General features: G+C 42.2%; 1 protein-coding gene across 11 annotated transcripts in view; it reads right to left on the bottom strand.

Annotated features, from left to right (window-relative positions):
• LOC139376083 (pleckstrin homology domain-containing family A member 5-like) overlaps positions 1–15,910 on the bottom strand; it is a 238,970-nt gene that overhangs the window by 23,187 nt on the left and 199,873 nt on the right. For all 11 annotated transcript variants that reach the window (XM_071118271.1, XM_071118296.1, XM_071118288.1 and 8 more), the window contains 6 exons: positions 15,268–15,348; positions 14,825–14,974; positions 14,628–14,729; positions 11,029–11,184; positions 7,643–7,760; positions 5,776–5,894 (listed from right to left, as the gene is read on the bottom strand). In XM_071118271.1, coding sequence (XP_070974372.1) covers positions 5,776–5,894; positions 7,643–7,760; positions 11,029–11,184; positions 14,628–14,729; positions 14,825–14,974; positions 15,268–15,348 — 726 coding nt within the window. The remainder of the gene's footprint in view (positions 1–5,775; positions 5,895–7,642; positions 7,761–11,028; positions 11,185–14,627; positions 14,730–14,824; positions 14,975–15,267; positions 15,349–15,910) is intronic.

Below are 15,910 nucleotides of genomic sequence, written 5' to 3' on the forward strand. Positions count from 1 at the left end.
CCATAGATAGTATACTACTAGGAGACATTTCACCACCATAGATAGTATACTACTAGGAGACATTTCACCACCATAGATAGTATACTACTAGGAGACATTTCACCACCATAGATAGTATACTACTAGGAGACATGTCACCACCATAGATAGTATACTACTAGGAGACATGTCACCACCATAGATAGTATACCACTAGGAGACATGTCACCACCATAGACAGTATACTACTAGGAGACATGTCACCACCATAGATAGTATACTACTAGGATACATTTCACCACCATAGATAGTATACTACTAGGAGACATTTCACCACCATAGATAGTATAGTACTAGGATACATTTCACCACCATAGATAGTATACTACTAGGAGACATGTCACCACCATAGATAGTATACTACTAGGAGACATTTCACCACCATAGATAGTATACTACTAGGAGACATGTCACCACCATAGATAGTATACTACTAGGAGACATTTCACCACCATAGATAGTATACTACTAGGAGACATTTCACCACCATAGATAGTATACTACTACGGGAGCCTTTTCACCACCATAGATTGTATACTACTAGGAGACATTTCACCACCATAGATAGTATACTACTAGGAGACATGTCACCACCATAGATAGTATACTACTAGGATACATTTCACCACCATAGATAGTATACTACTAGGAGACATTTCACCACCATAGACAGTATACTACTAGGAGATATTTCACCACCATAGGTAGTATACTACTAGGAGACATTTCACCACCATAGATAGTATACTACTAGGAGACATTTCACCACCATAGAGAGTATATTACTAGGAGACATTTCACCACCATAGATTGTATACTACTAGGAGACATGCCACCACCATAGATAGTATACTACTAGGAGACATGTCACCACCATAGATAGTATACTACTAGGAGACATTTCACCACCATAGATAGTATACTACTAGGAGACATGTCACCACCATAGATAGTGTACTACTAGGAGACATTTCACCACCATAGATAGTATACTACTAGGAGACATGTCACCACCATAGATAGTATACTACTAGGAGACATTTCACCACCATAGATAGTATACTACCAGGAGACATTTCACCACCATAGATAGTATACTACTAGGAGACATGTCACCACCATAGATAGTATACTACTAGGAGACATGTCACCACCATAGATAGTATACTACTAGGAGACATGTCACCACCATAGATAGTATACTACTAGGAGACATTTCACCACCATAGATAGTATACTACTAGGAGACATGTCACCACCATAGATAGTATACTACCAGGAGACATTTCACCACCATAGATAGTATACTACCAGGAGACATGTCACCACCATAGATAGTATACTACTAGGAGACATGTCACCACCATAGATAGTATACTACTAGGAGACATGTCACCACCATAGATAGTATACTACTAGGAGACATGTCACCACCATAGATAGTATACTACTAGGAGACATTTCACCACCATAGATAGTATACTACTAGGAGACATGTCACCACCATAGATAGTATACTACTAGGAGACATGTCACCACCATAGATAGTATACTACTAGGAGACATGTCACCACCATAGATAGTATACTACTAGGAGACATGTCACCACCATAGATAGTATACTACTAGGAGACATGTCACCACCATAGATAGTATACTACTAGGAGACATGTCACCACCATAGATAGTATACTACTAGGAGACATGTCACCACCATAGATAGTATACTACTAGGAGACATGTCACCACCATAGATAGTATACTACTAGGAGACATGTCACCACCATAGATAGTATACTACTAGGAGACATGTCACCACCATAGATAGTATACTACTAGGAGACATGTCACCACCATAGATAGTATACTACTAGGAGACATTTCACCACCATAGATAGTATACTACCAGGAGACATGTCACCACCATAGATAGTATACTACTAGGAGACATGTCACCACCATAGATAGTATACTACTAGGAGACATGTCACCACCATAGATAGTATACTACTAGGAGACATGTCACCACCATAGATAGTATACTACTAGGAGACATGTCACCACCATAGATAGTATACTACTAGGAGACATGTCACCACCATAGATAGTATACTACTAGGAGACATGTCACCACCATAGATAGTATACTACTAGGAGACATGTCACCACCATAGATAGTATACTACTAGGAGACATGTCACCACCATAGATAGTATACTACTAGGAGACATGTCACCACCATAGATAGTATACTACTAGGAGACATGTCACCACCATAGATAGTATACTACTAGGAGACATGTCACCACCATAGATAGTATACACCATAGATAGTATACTACTAGGAGACATGTCACCACCATAGACAGTATACTACTAGGAGACATGTCACCACCATAGATAGTATACTACTAGGATACATTTCACCACCATAGATAGTATACTACTAGGAGACATTTCACCACCATAGATAGTATAGTACTAGGATACATTTCACCACCATAGATAGTATACTACTAGGAGACATGTCACCACCATAGATAGTATACTACTAGGAGACATTTCACCACCATAGATAGTATACTACTAGGAGACATGTCACCACCATAGATAGTATACTACTAGGAGACATTTCACCACCATAGATAGTATACTACTAGGAGACATTTCACCACCATAGATAGTATACTACTACGGGAGCCTTTTCACCACCATAGATTGTATACTACTAGGAGACATTTCACCACCATAGATAGTATACTACTAGGAGACATGTCACCACCATAGATAGTATACTACTAGGATACATTTCACCACCATAGATAGTATACTACTAGGAGACATTTCACCACCATAGACAGTATACTACTAGGAGATATTTCACCACCATAGGTAGTATACTACTAGGAGACATTTCACCACCATAGATAGTATACTACTAGGAGACATTTCACCACCATAGAGAGTATATTACTAGGAGACATTTCACCACCATAGATTGTATACTACTAGGAGACATGCCACCACCATAGATAGTATACTACTAGGAGACATGTCACCACCATAGATAGTATACTACTAGGAGACATTTCACCACCATAGATAGTATACTACTAGGAGACATGTCACCACCATAGATAGTGTACTACTAGGAGACATTTCACCACCATAGATAGTATACTACTAGGAGACATGTCACCACCATAGATAGTATACTACTAGGAGACATTTCACCACCATAGATAGTATACTACCAGGAGACATTTCACCACCATAGATAGTATACTACTAGGAGACATGTCACCACCATAGATAGTATACTACTAGGAGACATGTCACCACCATAGATAGTATACTACTAGGAGACATGTCACCACCATAGATAGTATACTACTAGGAGACATTTCACCACCATAGATAGTATACTACTAGGAGACATGTCACCACCATAGATAGTATACTACCAGGAGACATTTCACCACCATAGATAGTATACTACCAGGAGACATGTCACCACCATAGATAGTATACTACTAGGAGACATGTCACCACCATAGATAGTATACTACTAGGAGACATGTCACCACCATAGATAGTATACTACTAGGAGACATGTCACCACCATAGATAGTATACTACTAGGAGACATTTCACCACCATAGATAGTATACTACTAGGAGACATGTCACCACCATAGATAGTATACTACTAGGAGACATGTCACCACCATAGATAGTATACTACTAGGAGACATGTCACCACCATAGATAGTATACTACTAGGAGACATGTCACCACCATAGATAGTATACTACTAGGAGACATGTCACCACCATAGATAGTATACTACTAGGAGACATGTCACCACCATAGATAGTATACTACTAGGAGACATGTCACCACCATAGATAGTATACTACTAGGAGACATGTCACCACCATAGATAGTATACTACTAGGAGACATGTCACCACCATAGATAGTATACTACTAGGAGACATGTCACCACCATAGATAGTATACTACTAGGAGACATGTCACCACCATAGATAGTATACTACTAGGAGACATTTCACCACCATAGATAGTATACTACCAGGAGACATGTCACCACCATAGATAGTATACTACTAGGAGACATGTCACCACCATAGATAGTATACTACTAGGAGACATGTCACCACCATAGATAGTATACTACTAGGAGACATGTCACCACCATAGATAGTATACTACTAGGAGACATGTCACCACCATAGATAGTATACTACTAGGAGACATGTCACCACCATAGATAGTATACTACTAGGAGACATGTCACCACCATAGATAGTATACTACTAGGAGACATGTCACCACCATAGATAGTATACTACTAGGAGACATGTCACCACCATAGATAGTATACTACTAGGAGACATGTCACCACCATAGATAGTATACTACTAGGAGACATTTCACCACCATAGATAGTATACTACCAGGAGACATGTCACCACCATAGATAGTATACTACTAGGAGACATGTCACCACCATAGATAGTATACTACTAGGAGACATGTCACCACCATAGATAGTATACTACTAGGAGACATGTCACCACCATAGATAGTATACTACTAGGAGACATGTCACCACCATAGACAGTAAACTACTTGGCTTGGTATTTTGTATTTTATTAAGATCCTCATTAGCTATTGCAAAAGCAGCAGCTACTCTTCCTGGGGTCCACATGAAACATGACATAATACAGAACATCAATAGACAAGAACAGCTCAAGGACTGAATTACATACATTTTTAAAAAGGCACACGTGGCCTACATATCAATGCATACACAGAAACTATCTAGGTCAAATAGGGGAGAGGCGTTGTACCGAGAGGTGTTGCTTTATCTGTTTTTTGAAACCAGGTTTGCTGTTTATTTGAGCAATATGAGATGGAAGGGAGTTCCATGGAATAATGGCTCTATATAATACTGTACGTTTTCTTGAATTTGTTGTGGATTTGGGGACAATGTAAAGACCCCTGGTGGCATGTCTGGTGGGATAAGTGTGTGTGTCAGAGCTGGTGTGTAAGTTGACTGTGCAAACAATTTGGGATTTCCAACACATTGTTTCTTATAAAAAGAAGAAGTGGTGCAGTCAGTCTCTCCTCAACTCTCAGCCAAGAGGGACTGGGGATGCATAGTATTTATATCAGCCCTCTGATTACTATGATGAGCAAGACGTTCCGTTCTGTTCTGGACCAGCTGCAGCTTAACTAGGTCTTTCCTTGCAGCACTGGACCACAACGACTGTTGTCACACATTTAGCTTTTTATCAAATGTGGTCAACCTAAACAGAATGCATGAAATAAGAGACTGTTTACACAGTTCATGGTAGCCAACACCACTATCACCAAAAGACGACAACAACAGTGTCACATCAAAGGTGACAGGCTCATAGTGCTGAAAGGGCAGCGACCATAATACAAGTCCTCTCCCTGACGCAGGAGGATAGGTTGTTTAGGTCAAACACATAGACACTCCCTGACGCAGGAGGATAGGTCGTTTAGGTCAAACACATAGACACTCCCTGACGCAGGAGGATAGGCCGTTTAGGTCAAACACATAGACACTCCCTGACGCAGGAGGAGAGGCCGTTTAGGTCAAACACATAGACACTCCCTGACGCAGGAGGATAGGTCGTATAAATATATATATATATATTTGTAAATTGAAAATGTCATAGACTCACCATGCGTGGGTCTGGCCTCCCTCCCCTCCTCAGGGTGACGTAGGAGTTGATGCTGGAGGAATTTGGCATGTTGGGAGATTTGGTTCTGGGCGGAACGATGCCAACGGGGTAGGACATTCCTGGAGGGAGAACAGTGAGCAAGCAGAGCGTCAGTAATTAATCATTAACATTCCGTAACCAAGTCACACAGTCGTTACATTTCTGACACACAGCTTGAATAGATTTATGTGACTGACTGTCAAGGCTCTCCGATGACATTTTTTTTTACAAGGAGCACATGCTCCTGAATTGAAAGAATGTAGAAGAGCACAAATACATTTAGGAGCATAACAAAAGTAAGGTTTAAATAAAAAAGACAAGAAAAATTGACAATAGTATTCACAATGAGAGGACAACAAACCAACCAACCATATAATACAAACAAAACCAGTCAAGTAAACTGGCAAAACCTCCCAGACGACAGAAACCAATCACATAATACAAACAAAACCAGTCAAGTAAACTGGCATAACCTCCCAAACGACAGAAACCAATCATATAGGAGCACACAAATACATTCCAAATCAAATCAAATGTTATTTGTCCTATGCACCGAATACAACAGAGGTAGACCTTACCGTGAAATGCTTACTTACGAGCCCTTAACCAACAACGCAGTTTTCCAGAAAATAGACTAAACTAAAGTTACAAAATAAATATAAATAAATATGTGTGGGGGTACAGGTTAGTCGAGGTCATTTGTACATGTAGGTTGGGGTAACGTGACTATGCATAGATAATAAACAGTGAATAGCAGCAGCATAATGGGGGGTCAATGCAAATAGTCCAGATGGCCATTTAAATCATTGCAATAGAAGTCTTTTGAGCAGGAGAGTTTTTATGATAAGAAGTTACTAAAAGTTCATGGTCAAAAGGTTGTAGGCTAAATCCATGTTCAATGTTCCCTTCAAGTACTTCAGTCGGATGAGTCCAAAACATCCAGTTGAATCACATGTTGGTGTGGTGAGTGCATTCAGACATCACGTGTATAAAACAACTCACGCCGGGGGGGGGGTGCCGTTACGAGATATTTAGAACTCACATGTGAAAAGGTTAAAGGTTAAAGGAATGATTCCATAAATTTTTTTTCAAATTAACTGCCAATATGGCAACATTCCACTCAAACAACGCAGTCCATCCACAGCCAAACACTGAAATCAGTACATGAGGGGACTTAGACAAGTTGTACATGCTACAACAACACTCTAGTTCAGACATTTATGCTCTGGTTTACATGTATTTTAGACAGAAAATGGGTATAAAAACAATTATATACAGCAGTAGAGCTCTAGACTGCTTTTCCAACTGAGAGACGCAAACAGTGATTCATAATGAATATTGTTTTTGTAACTCTTTTTCTCCCCAATTGGTAGTTGCAGTCAGTACAGTCTCATCGCTGCAATTCCCCTACGGACTCAGGAGAGGTCGAGAGCCGTGTGTCATCCGATACACAACCAAGCCGCACTTGACATGATGCCCACTTAACCAGGAAGAAGGTTTCCAGAGGAAACACCGGAAACCTGGTGACTGTGTCAGCGTGCACTGCGCCAGGCCCGCCACAGGAGACGCTAGTGCGCGATGGAACATCACTGGCGGCCAAACCCTCCCCTTACCTGGACGACGATGGGCCAATTGTGCACCGCCCCATGGGTCTCCCGGTCGCAGCCTGGACTTGAACCAGGATCTGGCACAGATAGCGCCACTCTAGTGCCTAAGACCACTGCACCACTCGGGAGGCCCCTTGATCCATTATTTTTTATGTGTGTACTTAATCCTTGGTGTTTGAAGGGTCTCTGGTCTCAGCGTGTGTGTGTGTGTGTGTGTGTACCTTTTGTGTTTGCTGGGTCTCTGTCAGACTGTTCTGATCTGTCCTCTCCGTTGGTTTCATCCACCTCTGCTACGGTGGTCAACTCTGGTTCACTCTTATACAGCCTGTAGTCAGGACCCTACAGGGAAAGAGGAGAGAGAGGTCAGGACCCTACAGGGAGAGAGGAGAGAGAGAGGTCAGGACCCTACAGGGAGAGAGGAGAGAGAGAGGTCAGGACCCTACAGGGAAAGAGGAGAGAGAGAGAGGTCAGGACCCTACAGGGAGAGCGGAGAGAGAGAGGTCAGGACCCTACAGGGGGAGATGAGAGAGAGAGAGGTCAGGACCCTACAGGGGGAGAGGAGAGAGAGAGGGGTCAGGACCCTACAGGGGGAGAGGAGAGAGAGAGATCAGGACCCTACAGGGAGAGAGGAGAGAGAGAGGGGTCAGGACCCTACAGTGGGAGAGCAGAGAGAGAGAGGTCAGGACCCTACAGGGAGAGAGGAGAGAGAGGTCAGGAACTTACAGGAGGAAAGAGAGGTCAGTACACACACTGACATGAGGAAAGATGGGTAAAGAAATTATTCACAGCGAAGACATGCTGATAAGTTTAAATCTTAAATCTTAAATTTCAAAGGAAATGGACAACAGTATTCAAATGAGCTGAAAATGAGAGGACAACAAACTAACCAACCGTAAAATACAAACAAAACCAGTCAAGTCAAATTAAATAACTGCCAAAACGACAACGGAAACAAAAAACAAAACAAACGAACAGAAATGTGGATGATTCACAAAGCAAGCTGAAGTAATATCAGATGTTTGACGATCAGCAGCAGCAAACGCTGGACGGTCCTCATGATGAAATAAAACATGACCAAAAAACACATCCACATTTATGAGCAGCAAGGATCCAGGGAAAACTCCCAAAAATAATGAAAAAGTTCACCAAAATGATATTGAAAAAGGGGAAATGTGAATGATTCACAAATCAAGCGGGTAAAGGAAAACAATATGATGAGGAACACTGAAAATAATCCCAAAATATGTCCACCAATATGATGGTGAAATAAATCAAGAGGGATCAGGCAAAGATGAGGGATGACAGCACAGGGTTGAGTCATGCTGCCATTAGTCAGAGGTCGACAGCTTACGCTGTGTGTTCCGTTCCTCTGGCCGGCCTTCCTGTCCCTGTCCTCTGGACTCCGGTGTGGTGGCGGTGGGGGTGCCGGTCGCCCGCTGGAGGCAACACGAGAGGGGAGGGGGGGTACAGCAGGGCTGTTGGGCTCGTAGGCCTGGGGTAAGGGCGGTCTTGGGGGAGCTGAGAGGTCCTCCACCTCCTCCTAGAGATGTTATTTAACCTTTATTTATACAACATTGCTTTGAAAAGGAGCTTGTCTCAGTAAATGTGGCAGCAATAACATTTTTGAGGAGAATTAAGCTGCCTACCTGAACCTTTCTTTAAAATTACAACTTTTTATTTATAACAGGTTGTACTCATTAGCCATTTTTATCATTAACTTTTTCCAGCGATATTTTTGTCGACATTTAGAAAGTTTGCCCAGAAAATACATTTCCTGCTGCTGTGCGTTTCCAGTGAACTGTCTTGTGTTGATAAAAACAGCTGGAAAGTTATGATGTCACACCTTATAAAAAAAGATGGATTTTTCACAAAAACACAGGAATGTCGAGAGAAGAAACAACGTGGTTGATGTGTTTCCTTGATCCATTTAGATAAATTGCACATGAATTAACTGGCCATAGCCTGTATGTAGCCCGCAAAAACCAGCATGGATAATACAAACTAAATATAACATAAAGACTAAAGATAATATAAAGACTAAAGATAATATAAAGACTAAAGATAATATAAAGACTAAAGATAATATAGAGACTAAAGATAATATAAAGACTAAAGATAATATAAAGACTAAAGATAATATAGAGACTAAAGATAATATAAAGACTAAAGATAATATAGAGACTAAAGATAATATAGAGACTAAAGATAATATAAAGACTAAAGTTAATATAGAGACTAAAGATAATATAAAGACTAAAGATAATATAAAGACTAAAGATAATATAAAGACTAAAGATAATATAAAGACTAAATATAATATAAAGACTAAAGATAATATAAAGACTAAAGATAATATAGAGACTAAAGATAATATAAAGACTAAAGATAACATAAAGACTCAACATTTGCCATATTCTAATAATTATCAGGGTCCGTTTCATGGTGACACTTACACTCCTGTATATCTGTAATCATTGGATGATAAAACTTGCATCCAGCCAATCAGAAAAGCAAGGCGATGCAATTTAGGCATTCTTGAAAGTCAGGACAATCTTTGTCCTGCAAATAAATATTATCCTTTTTTAAAGAGTTGAATAAATTGATTTTGCAAGCAGTAGGGCATTTAGAATGAAATGTGCAGCTTTACAGTTAGCCTACGTGATAACATCACGGCAATCAGCATTTATTTAAAAAACACTGTTTCCATTATCATTTATCACAAAGACAATTAGACAAAAGAAAAATCCCCCTGTTGAACAGATAAAAAAGCGATGTGGATCTTTACAACATGTCTCTCCTACAGCTGACGTTTTCGTCTTTGCGACATTTCTCTTTGTTCTAATAAACCTGGAGACCTGCGTGGTGACGACACCTGTTTAACGCGGAAGAGCTCAACAACATCACAAACTGGTAAACAAACTAATAAAGACGTGCAAGGCAGAGACTCAACAGGATATAGGAGTAGTTGACACATGAGCCCCACAGTCCTGCCTGTGGGGTAACTACTAGCCAGCCAGACCGAGACACAGTAGGGACGACGAAGGTCAGTGACTCGGACACATTCAGCCACACAGCAGAGCACAACGGGGTCGTCTTACATGGGGATTTACACAACCCTCCACTACCTGTTCAATATAACCATCCTCATACTGTACAACCAACGAGTCTAGTCGACGTGTGTGTGTGTGTGTGTGTGTGTGTATGCGTGTGTGTTTGTGTGTGTGAGTGTGTGTGTGAGTGTGTATGCGTGTGTGTGTGAGTGTGTATGAGTGTGTGTTTGCGTGTGTGTGAGTGTGTGTGTGTGAGTGAGTGTGTGAGTGTGTGTGTATGTGTGTGTGTTCACGTGTGTGTGAATGTGTGTGTGTGTGTGTGTGAGTGTGTATGCGTGTGTGTTTGTGTGTGTGAGTGTGTGTGTGAGTGTGTATGCGTGTGTGTGTGAGTGTGTATGAGTGTGTGTTTGCGTGTGTGTGAGTGTGTGTGTGTATGTGAGTGTGTGTGTATGCGTGTGTGTTTGCGTGTGTGTGAGTGTGTGTGTGTGTGTGTGAGTGTATGCGTGCCTGTCTGTCCAGCCGTGTGCGTGCTTGCTAGCATTTTCTCTGGTCCTCACCTCACTCTTGTGTATGTTGGAGATGGGTGTGGAGCCGTAGTGTCCCTGCGTGTCTGTGTGTCTCTGGGTCTTGTTCTTGTTGAGGGCCTCCATCACGTCCTGGATCCTCCACAGCTCCTTCTGGATGTGGACATGCTGATGGCTGGGAGGCTCCGTCTGAACACACACACACAGCTTGTAAATTAAATATGTCAATTGGACAGAAAGAAAAAGAGAGAGAAAGAGGGAGGGGGAGAGAGAGGGGGGGAGAGAAAGAGAGAGAAAGAGAGGGAGGGAGAGAGAGAGAGAGAGAGAGAGAGAGAGAGAGAGAGAGAGAGAGGGGGAAAGAGAGAGAGACAGAGAGAGAGAGAGGGAGGGAGAGAGAGAGAGAGAGAGAGAGAGAGAGAGAGGGGGAAAGAGAGAGAGACAGAGAGAGAGAGAAAGAGGGAGGGGGAGAGAGAGAGGGGAAGGGAGAGAGAGAGAGAGAGAGAGAGAGAGAGAGAGAGAGAGGGGAGGGGGGAATATTTCCAGGCCCAGGGACATGTACTAGTCTGTGGTGACCTAAATGCCAGAACTGGACAAGAACCTTCCACCCTCAGCACACAGGGGGACAAACACCTACCAGGAGGTTGCAGCATTCCCTCCCCCATATACCCCCTTAGGCACATCCAACACAACATAACTAACAAAAACGGGTCACAACTCCTGCAGCTCTGTCACACGCTGGGTATGTACATAGTCAATGGTAGGCTTCGAGGGGACTCCTATGGTAGTGACACCTATAGCTCATCTCTTGTCAGTAGTACTGTAGACTACTTTATCACCGACCTCAACCCAGAGTCTCACAGAGCGTTCACAGTCAGTCCACTGACACCCTTATCAGATGACAGAAGAATCACACTCTACTTGAACAGAGCAATACTCAGTCATGAAGCATCAAAGCCACAGGAACTGAATAATATTAAGAAATGCTATAGATGGAAGGAAAGTAGTATGGAATGCCAAAAAACTATGAAGAATCTCAAATATAAAATATGTTCTGATTTGTTTAACAATTTGTTGGTTACTACATGATTCCATATAAGTTATTTCATAGTTTTGATGTCTTCACTATTATTCTGCAATGTAGAAAACAGTAAAAAATAAAGAAAACCCCTGGAATGAGTCGGTGTGTCCAAACTTTTGACTGGTACTGTAGATATTCTGCACAGATTCTGTCAGACCTGGGCCCTGACAGACCTGGGCCCTGACAGTGAATCTCAGTAAGACCAAAATAATGGTTTTCCAAAAAAGGTCCAGTCACCAGGACCTCAAATACAAATTCCATCTAGACACTGTTGCCCTAGAGCACACAAAAAACTATACATACCTTGGCCTAAACATCAGCGCCACAGGTAACTTCTACAAAGCTGTGAACGATCTGAGAGACAAGGCAAGAAGGGCCTTCTTTGCCATCAAAAGGAACATCAAATTCAACATACAAATTAGGATCTGGCTTAAAATACTTGAATCAGTCATATAGCCCATTGCCCTTCATGGTTGTGAGGTCTGGGGTCTGCTCACCAACCAAGAATGGAGAAAATGGGACAAACACCAAATTGTGACTGCATGCAGAATTCGGCAAAAATATCCTCCGTGTACAACGTAGAACACCAAATAATGCATGCAGAGCAGAATTAGGCCGATACTCACTAATTATCAAAATCCAGAAAATAGCTGTTAAATTCTACAACCACCTAAAAGGAAGCGATTCCCAAACCTTCCATAACAAAGCCATCACCTACAGAGAGATGAACCTGGAGAAGAGTCCCCTAAGCATGCTGGTCCTGGGGCTCTGTTCACAAACACAAACACACCCCACAGAGCCCCAGGACAGCAACACAAGGCTATGTGCACACTGCCCACAAAACGAGGTGAAAACTGAGCTGCACTTCCTAACCTCCTGCCAAATGTATGACCATATCAGACACATATTTCCCTCAGATTACACAGACCCACAAAGAATTAGAAAACAAAACCAATTTTGATAAACTCCCATATCTACTAGGTGAAATACCACAGTGTGCCATCACAGCAGCAAGATTTGTGACCTGTTGCCATAAGAAAAGGTCAACCAGTGAAGAACAAACACCATTGTAAATACAACCCATATTTATGCTTATTTATTTTCGCTTTTGTCCTTTAACCATTTGTACATTGTTACAACAATGTATATATATACATAATATGACATTTGTAATGTCTTTATTCTTTTGAAACTTCTGTGAGTGTAATGTTTACTGTTCATTTTTATTGTTTACAGTATTTCACTTTTGTTTATTTTCTATTTCACTTGTTTTGCTAACATGTGTTTCCCAATAAAGCCCCTTGAATCGAATTGAGAGAGAAAGGTGAGCAGTGTGCTCTTATCTATCTCAGAGAATCCTTCCATTAGGCCTGAGGCTGAGGGAAAAGAGAAGCAGACAATAAGACACACTCTGCTGATGACAGGCTTGTGTGTGTGTGTGTGTGTGTGTGTGTGTGTGTGTGTGTGTGTGTGTGTGTGTGTGTGTGTGTGTGTGTGTGTGTGTGTGTGTGTGTGTGTGCGTGCGTGCGTGGGTGGGTGTGTGTGTGTGTGTGTGTGTGTGCGCGTGCGTGCGAGTGTGTGTGTGTGTGTGTGAAGGGCATAGAGGCTGAGGCTGCCATCTCTTTGAGGCTACAATAATGAATCTGGGCTCTGACTGAGGAATACATTAATCAAGAATGGTGGGAAGAAGAAGGCTTTTTTTCTGTCTAAATGAACAGAGAGAGAACAAGAGAGAGATATTAAAGAGAGAAAGAGATAAATAAAAGAGAGGGAGAGAGAGAAAGAAACTTCTGTACGTGTAATGTTTACTGTTAATTTTTATTGTTTATTTCACTTTTGTTTATTATCTACCTCACTTGCTTTGGTAATGTTAACATATGTTTCCCATGCCAATAAAGCCCCTTGAATTGAATTGAGAAAATTGAGAGAGACACAGCTAAAAGAGCACGAGATAAATTCCTGTAGTTCCATTCCTGTAGTTCCATTCCTGTAGTTCCATTCCTGTAGTTCTTACTCCCTCGCAATTTTACCCCATCTATCCATCCAGCCATCCATCCACCCACTCGCCCACCCATCCCTCCATCTACCCATCCCTCCATCCATCCACCCATCCCTCCATCTACCCATCCCTCCATCTACCCATCCCTCCCTCCCTCCATCCATCCATCCACCCATCCCTCCATCCATCCCTCCATCTACCCATCCCTCCATCCCTCCATCCGTGGATGGGTGGATGGATGGATGGGTGGATGGATGGACGGAGGGATGGGTGGATGGATGGGTGGATGGACGGAGGGATGGGTGGATGGATGGATGGGTGGATGAGTGGATGGGTGGATGAGTGGATGGGTGGGTGGATGGGAGTACAATTGCGAGGTAGTAAGAACTACAGGAATGGATGGATGGGAGTAAAATTACCTCACTAACAGGAAACCCTTAATATTTCTCGATGGCTACAGTCACACAGGGTGTTCCCCAGGGCTCGGTGCTGGGACCCCTATTCTTCATCAACTACATACTCCCACAGAGTAAGGTGGGGGTTGTTGTGGTTTACCTGAGGGCTCCCCAGGGCCTCTAGCTGCTCCAGCAGGTTGTCCTTGGCCAATGAGACGTCTCCCTCCAGCTTCTCATACTCCCTCCACGACCGCTCCAACTCCTGGGGTAGGGAAAGAGAGTTCACTAACTCTCCTCTCTGGTAAGATTTCAGTGTGTTTGTATCTGCGTGTAGAGTGGATATATGTATTAACTCACAGTGTTGACTCGTGACAGTTCTCTACAGGTGCTGAGCAGGCCACTTTGCAGCACGTCTCTCTGCTGGATAACACTGTGTACGGCTGCTGGGTTATCAGCACTCATCTCTATCTCCTGACTGGCCGACAGCAGGGCTGTCTCCAGGGTGTGCTGTAGACGGGACCACCGTTACATATTGGAAAAGTTCACTTCAGGCACTGGAACACAGTGTCATTATAAACATGACATCTTGTATCTCTGGATGACAAGTCTCAAAAGGCAGTGTAATTGTCCATGCCATTTTCCAACACTTATGATAGGTGTCATGACATGTTGACAAAAATCACCAAGTAGCCAAAGCTTTATGACAGCTACATATTGGGCCCACTTGTTGAATGCAGTACGTGGTGAATAGATAGTGCCAGACAGACAACAACATGGTGCACTGTAGACAGATCCTTTACCTTCTCTCTGTGTAGCTGCTGGAGCTTGTCCTCACGTATCCTCACAACCTTGTCCTGTTCACACAACCTGCTCAGCTTGGCCTAAGGAGAAACATCATTATGGGTCATTAAATCAGATAGTACAGGTTATCTTTCTAGAGATCAGATAGCACAGGTTATCTTTCTAGAGATCAGATAGCCCAGGTTATCTTTCTAGAGATCAGATAGCCCAGGTTATCTTTCTAGAGATCAGATAGCCCAGGTTATCATTCTAGAGAAAACAACACAGGTTATCTTTCTGGAGATCAGATAGCCCAGGTTATCTTTCTAGAGATCAGATAGCCCAGGTTATCTTTCTAGAGATCAGATAGCCCATGTTATCTTTCTGGAAATCAGATAGCCCAGGTTATCTTTCTAGAGATCAGATAGCCCAGGTTATCATTCTAGAGAAAACAACACAGGTTATATTTCTAGAGATCAGATAGCCCAAGTTATCATTCTAGAGAAAACAACACAGGTTATCTTTCTAGAGATCAGATAGCCCAGGTTATCTTTCTAGAGATCAGATAGCCCAGGTTATCTTTCTAGAGATCAGATAGCCCAGGTTATCTTTCTAGAGATCAGATAGCCCAGGTTATCATTCTAGAGAAAACAACACAGGTTA

The sequence above is a fragment of the Oncorhynchus clarkii genome, chromosome 2 (genome assembly GCF_045791955.1).
Source record: "Oncorhynchus clarkii lewisi isolate Uvic-CL-2024 chromosome 2, UVic_Ocla_1.0, whole genome shotgun sequence".
In the NCBI taxonomy this organism is placed as follows: domain Eukaryota; kingdom Metazoa; phylum Chordata; class Actinopteri; order Salmoniformes; family Salmonidae; genus Oncorhynchus; species Oncorhynchus clarkii.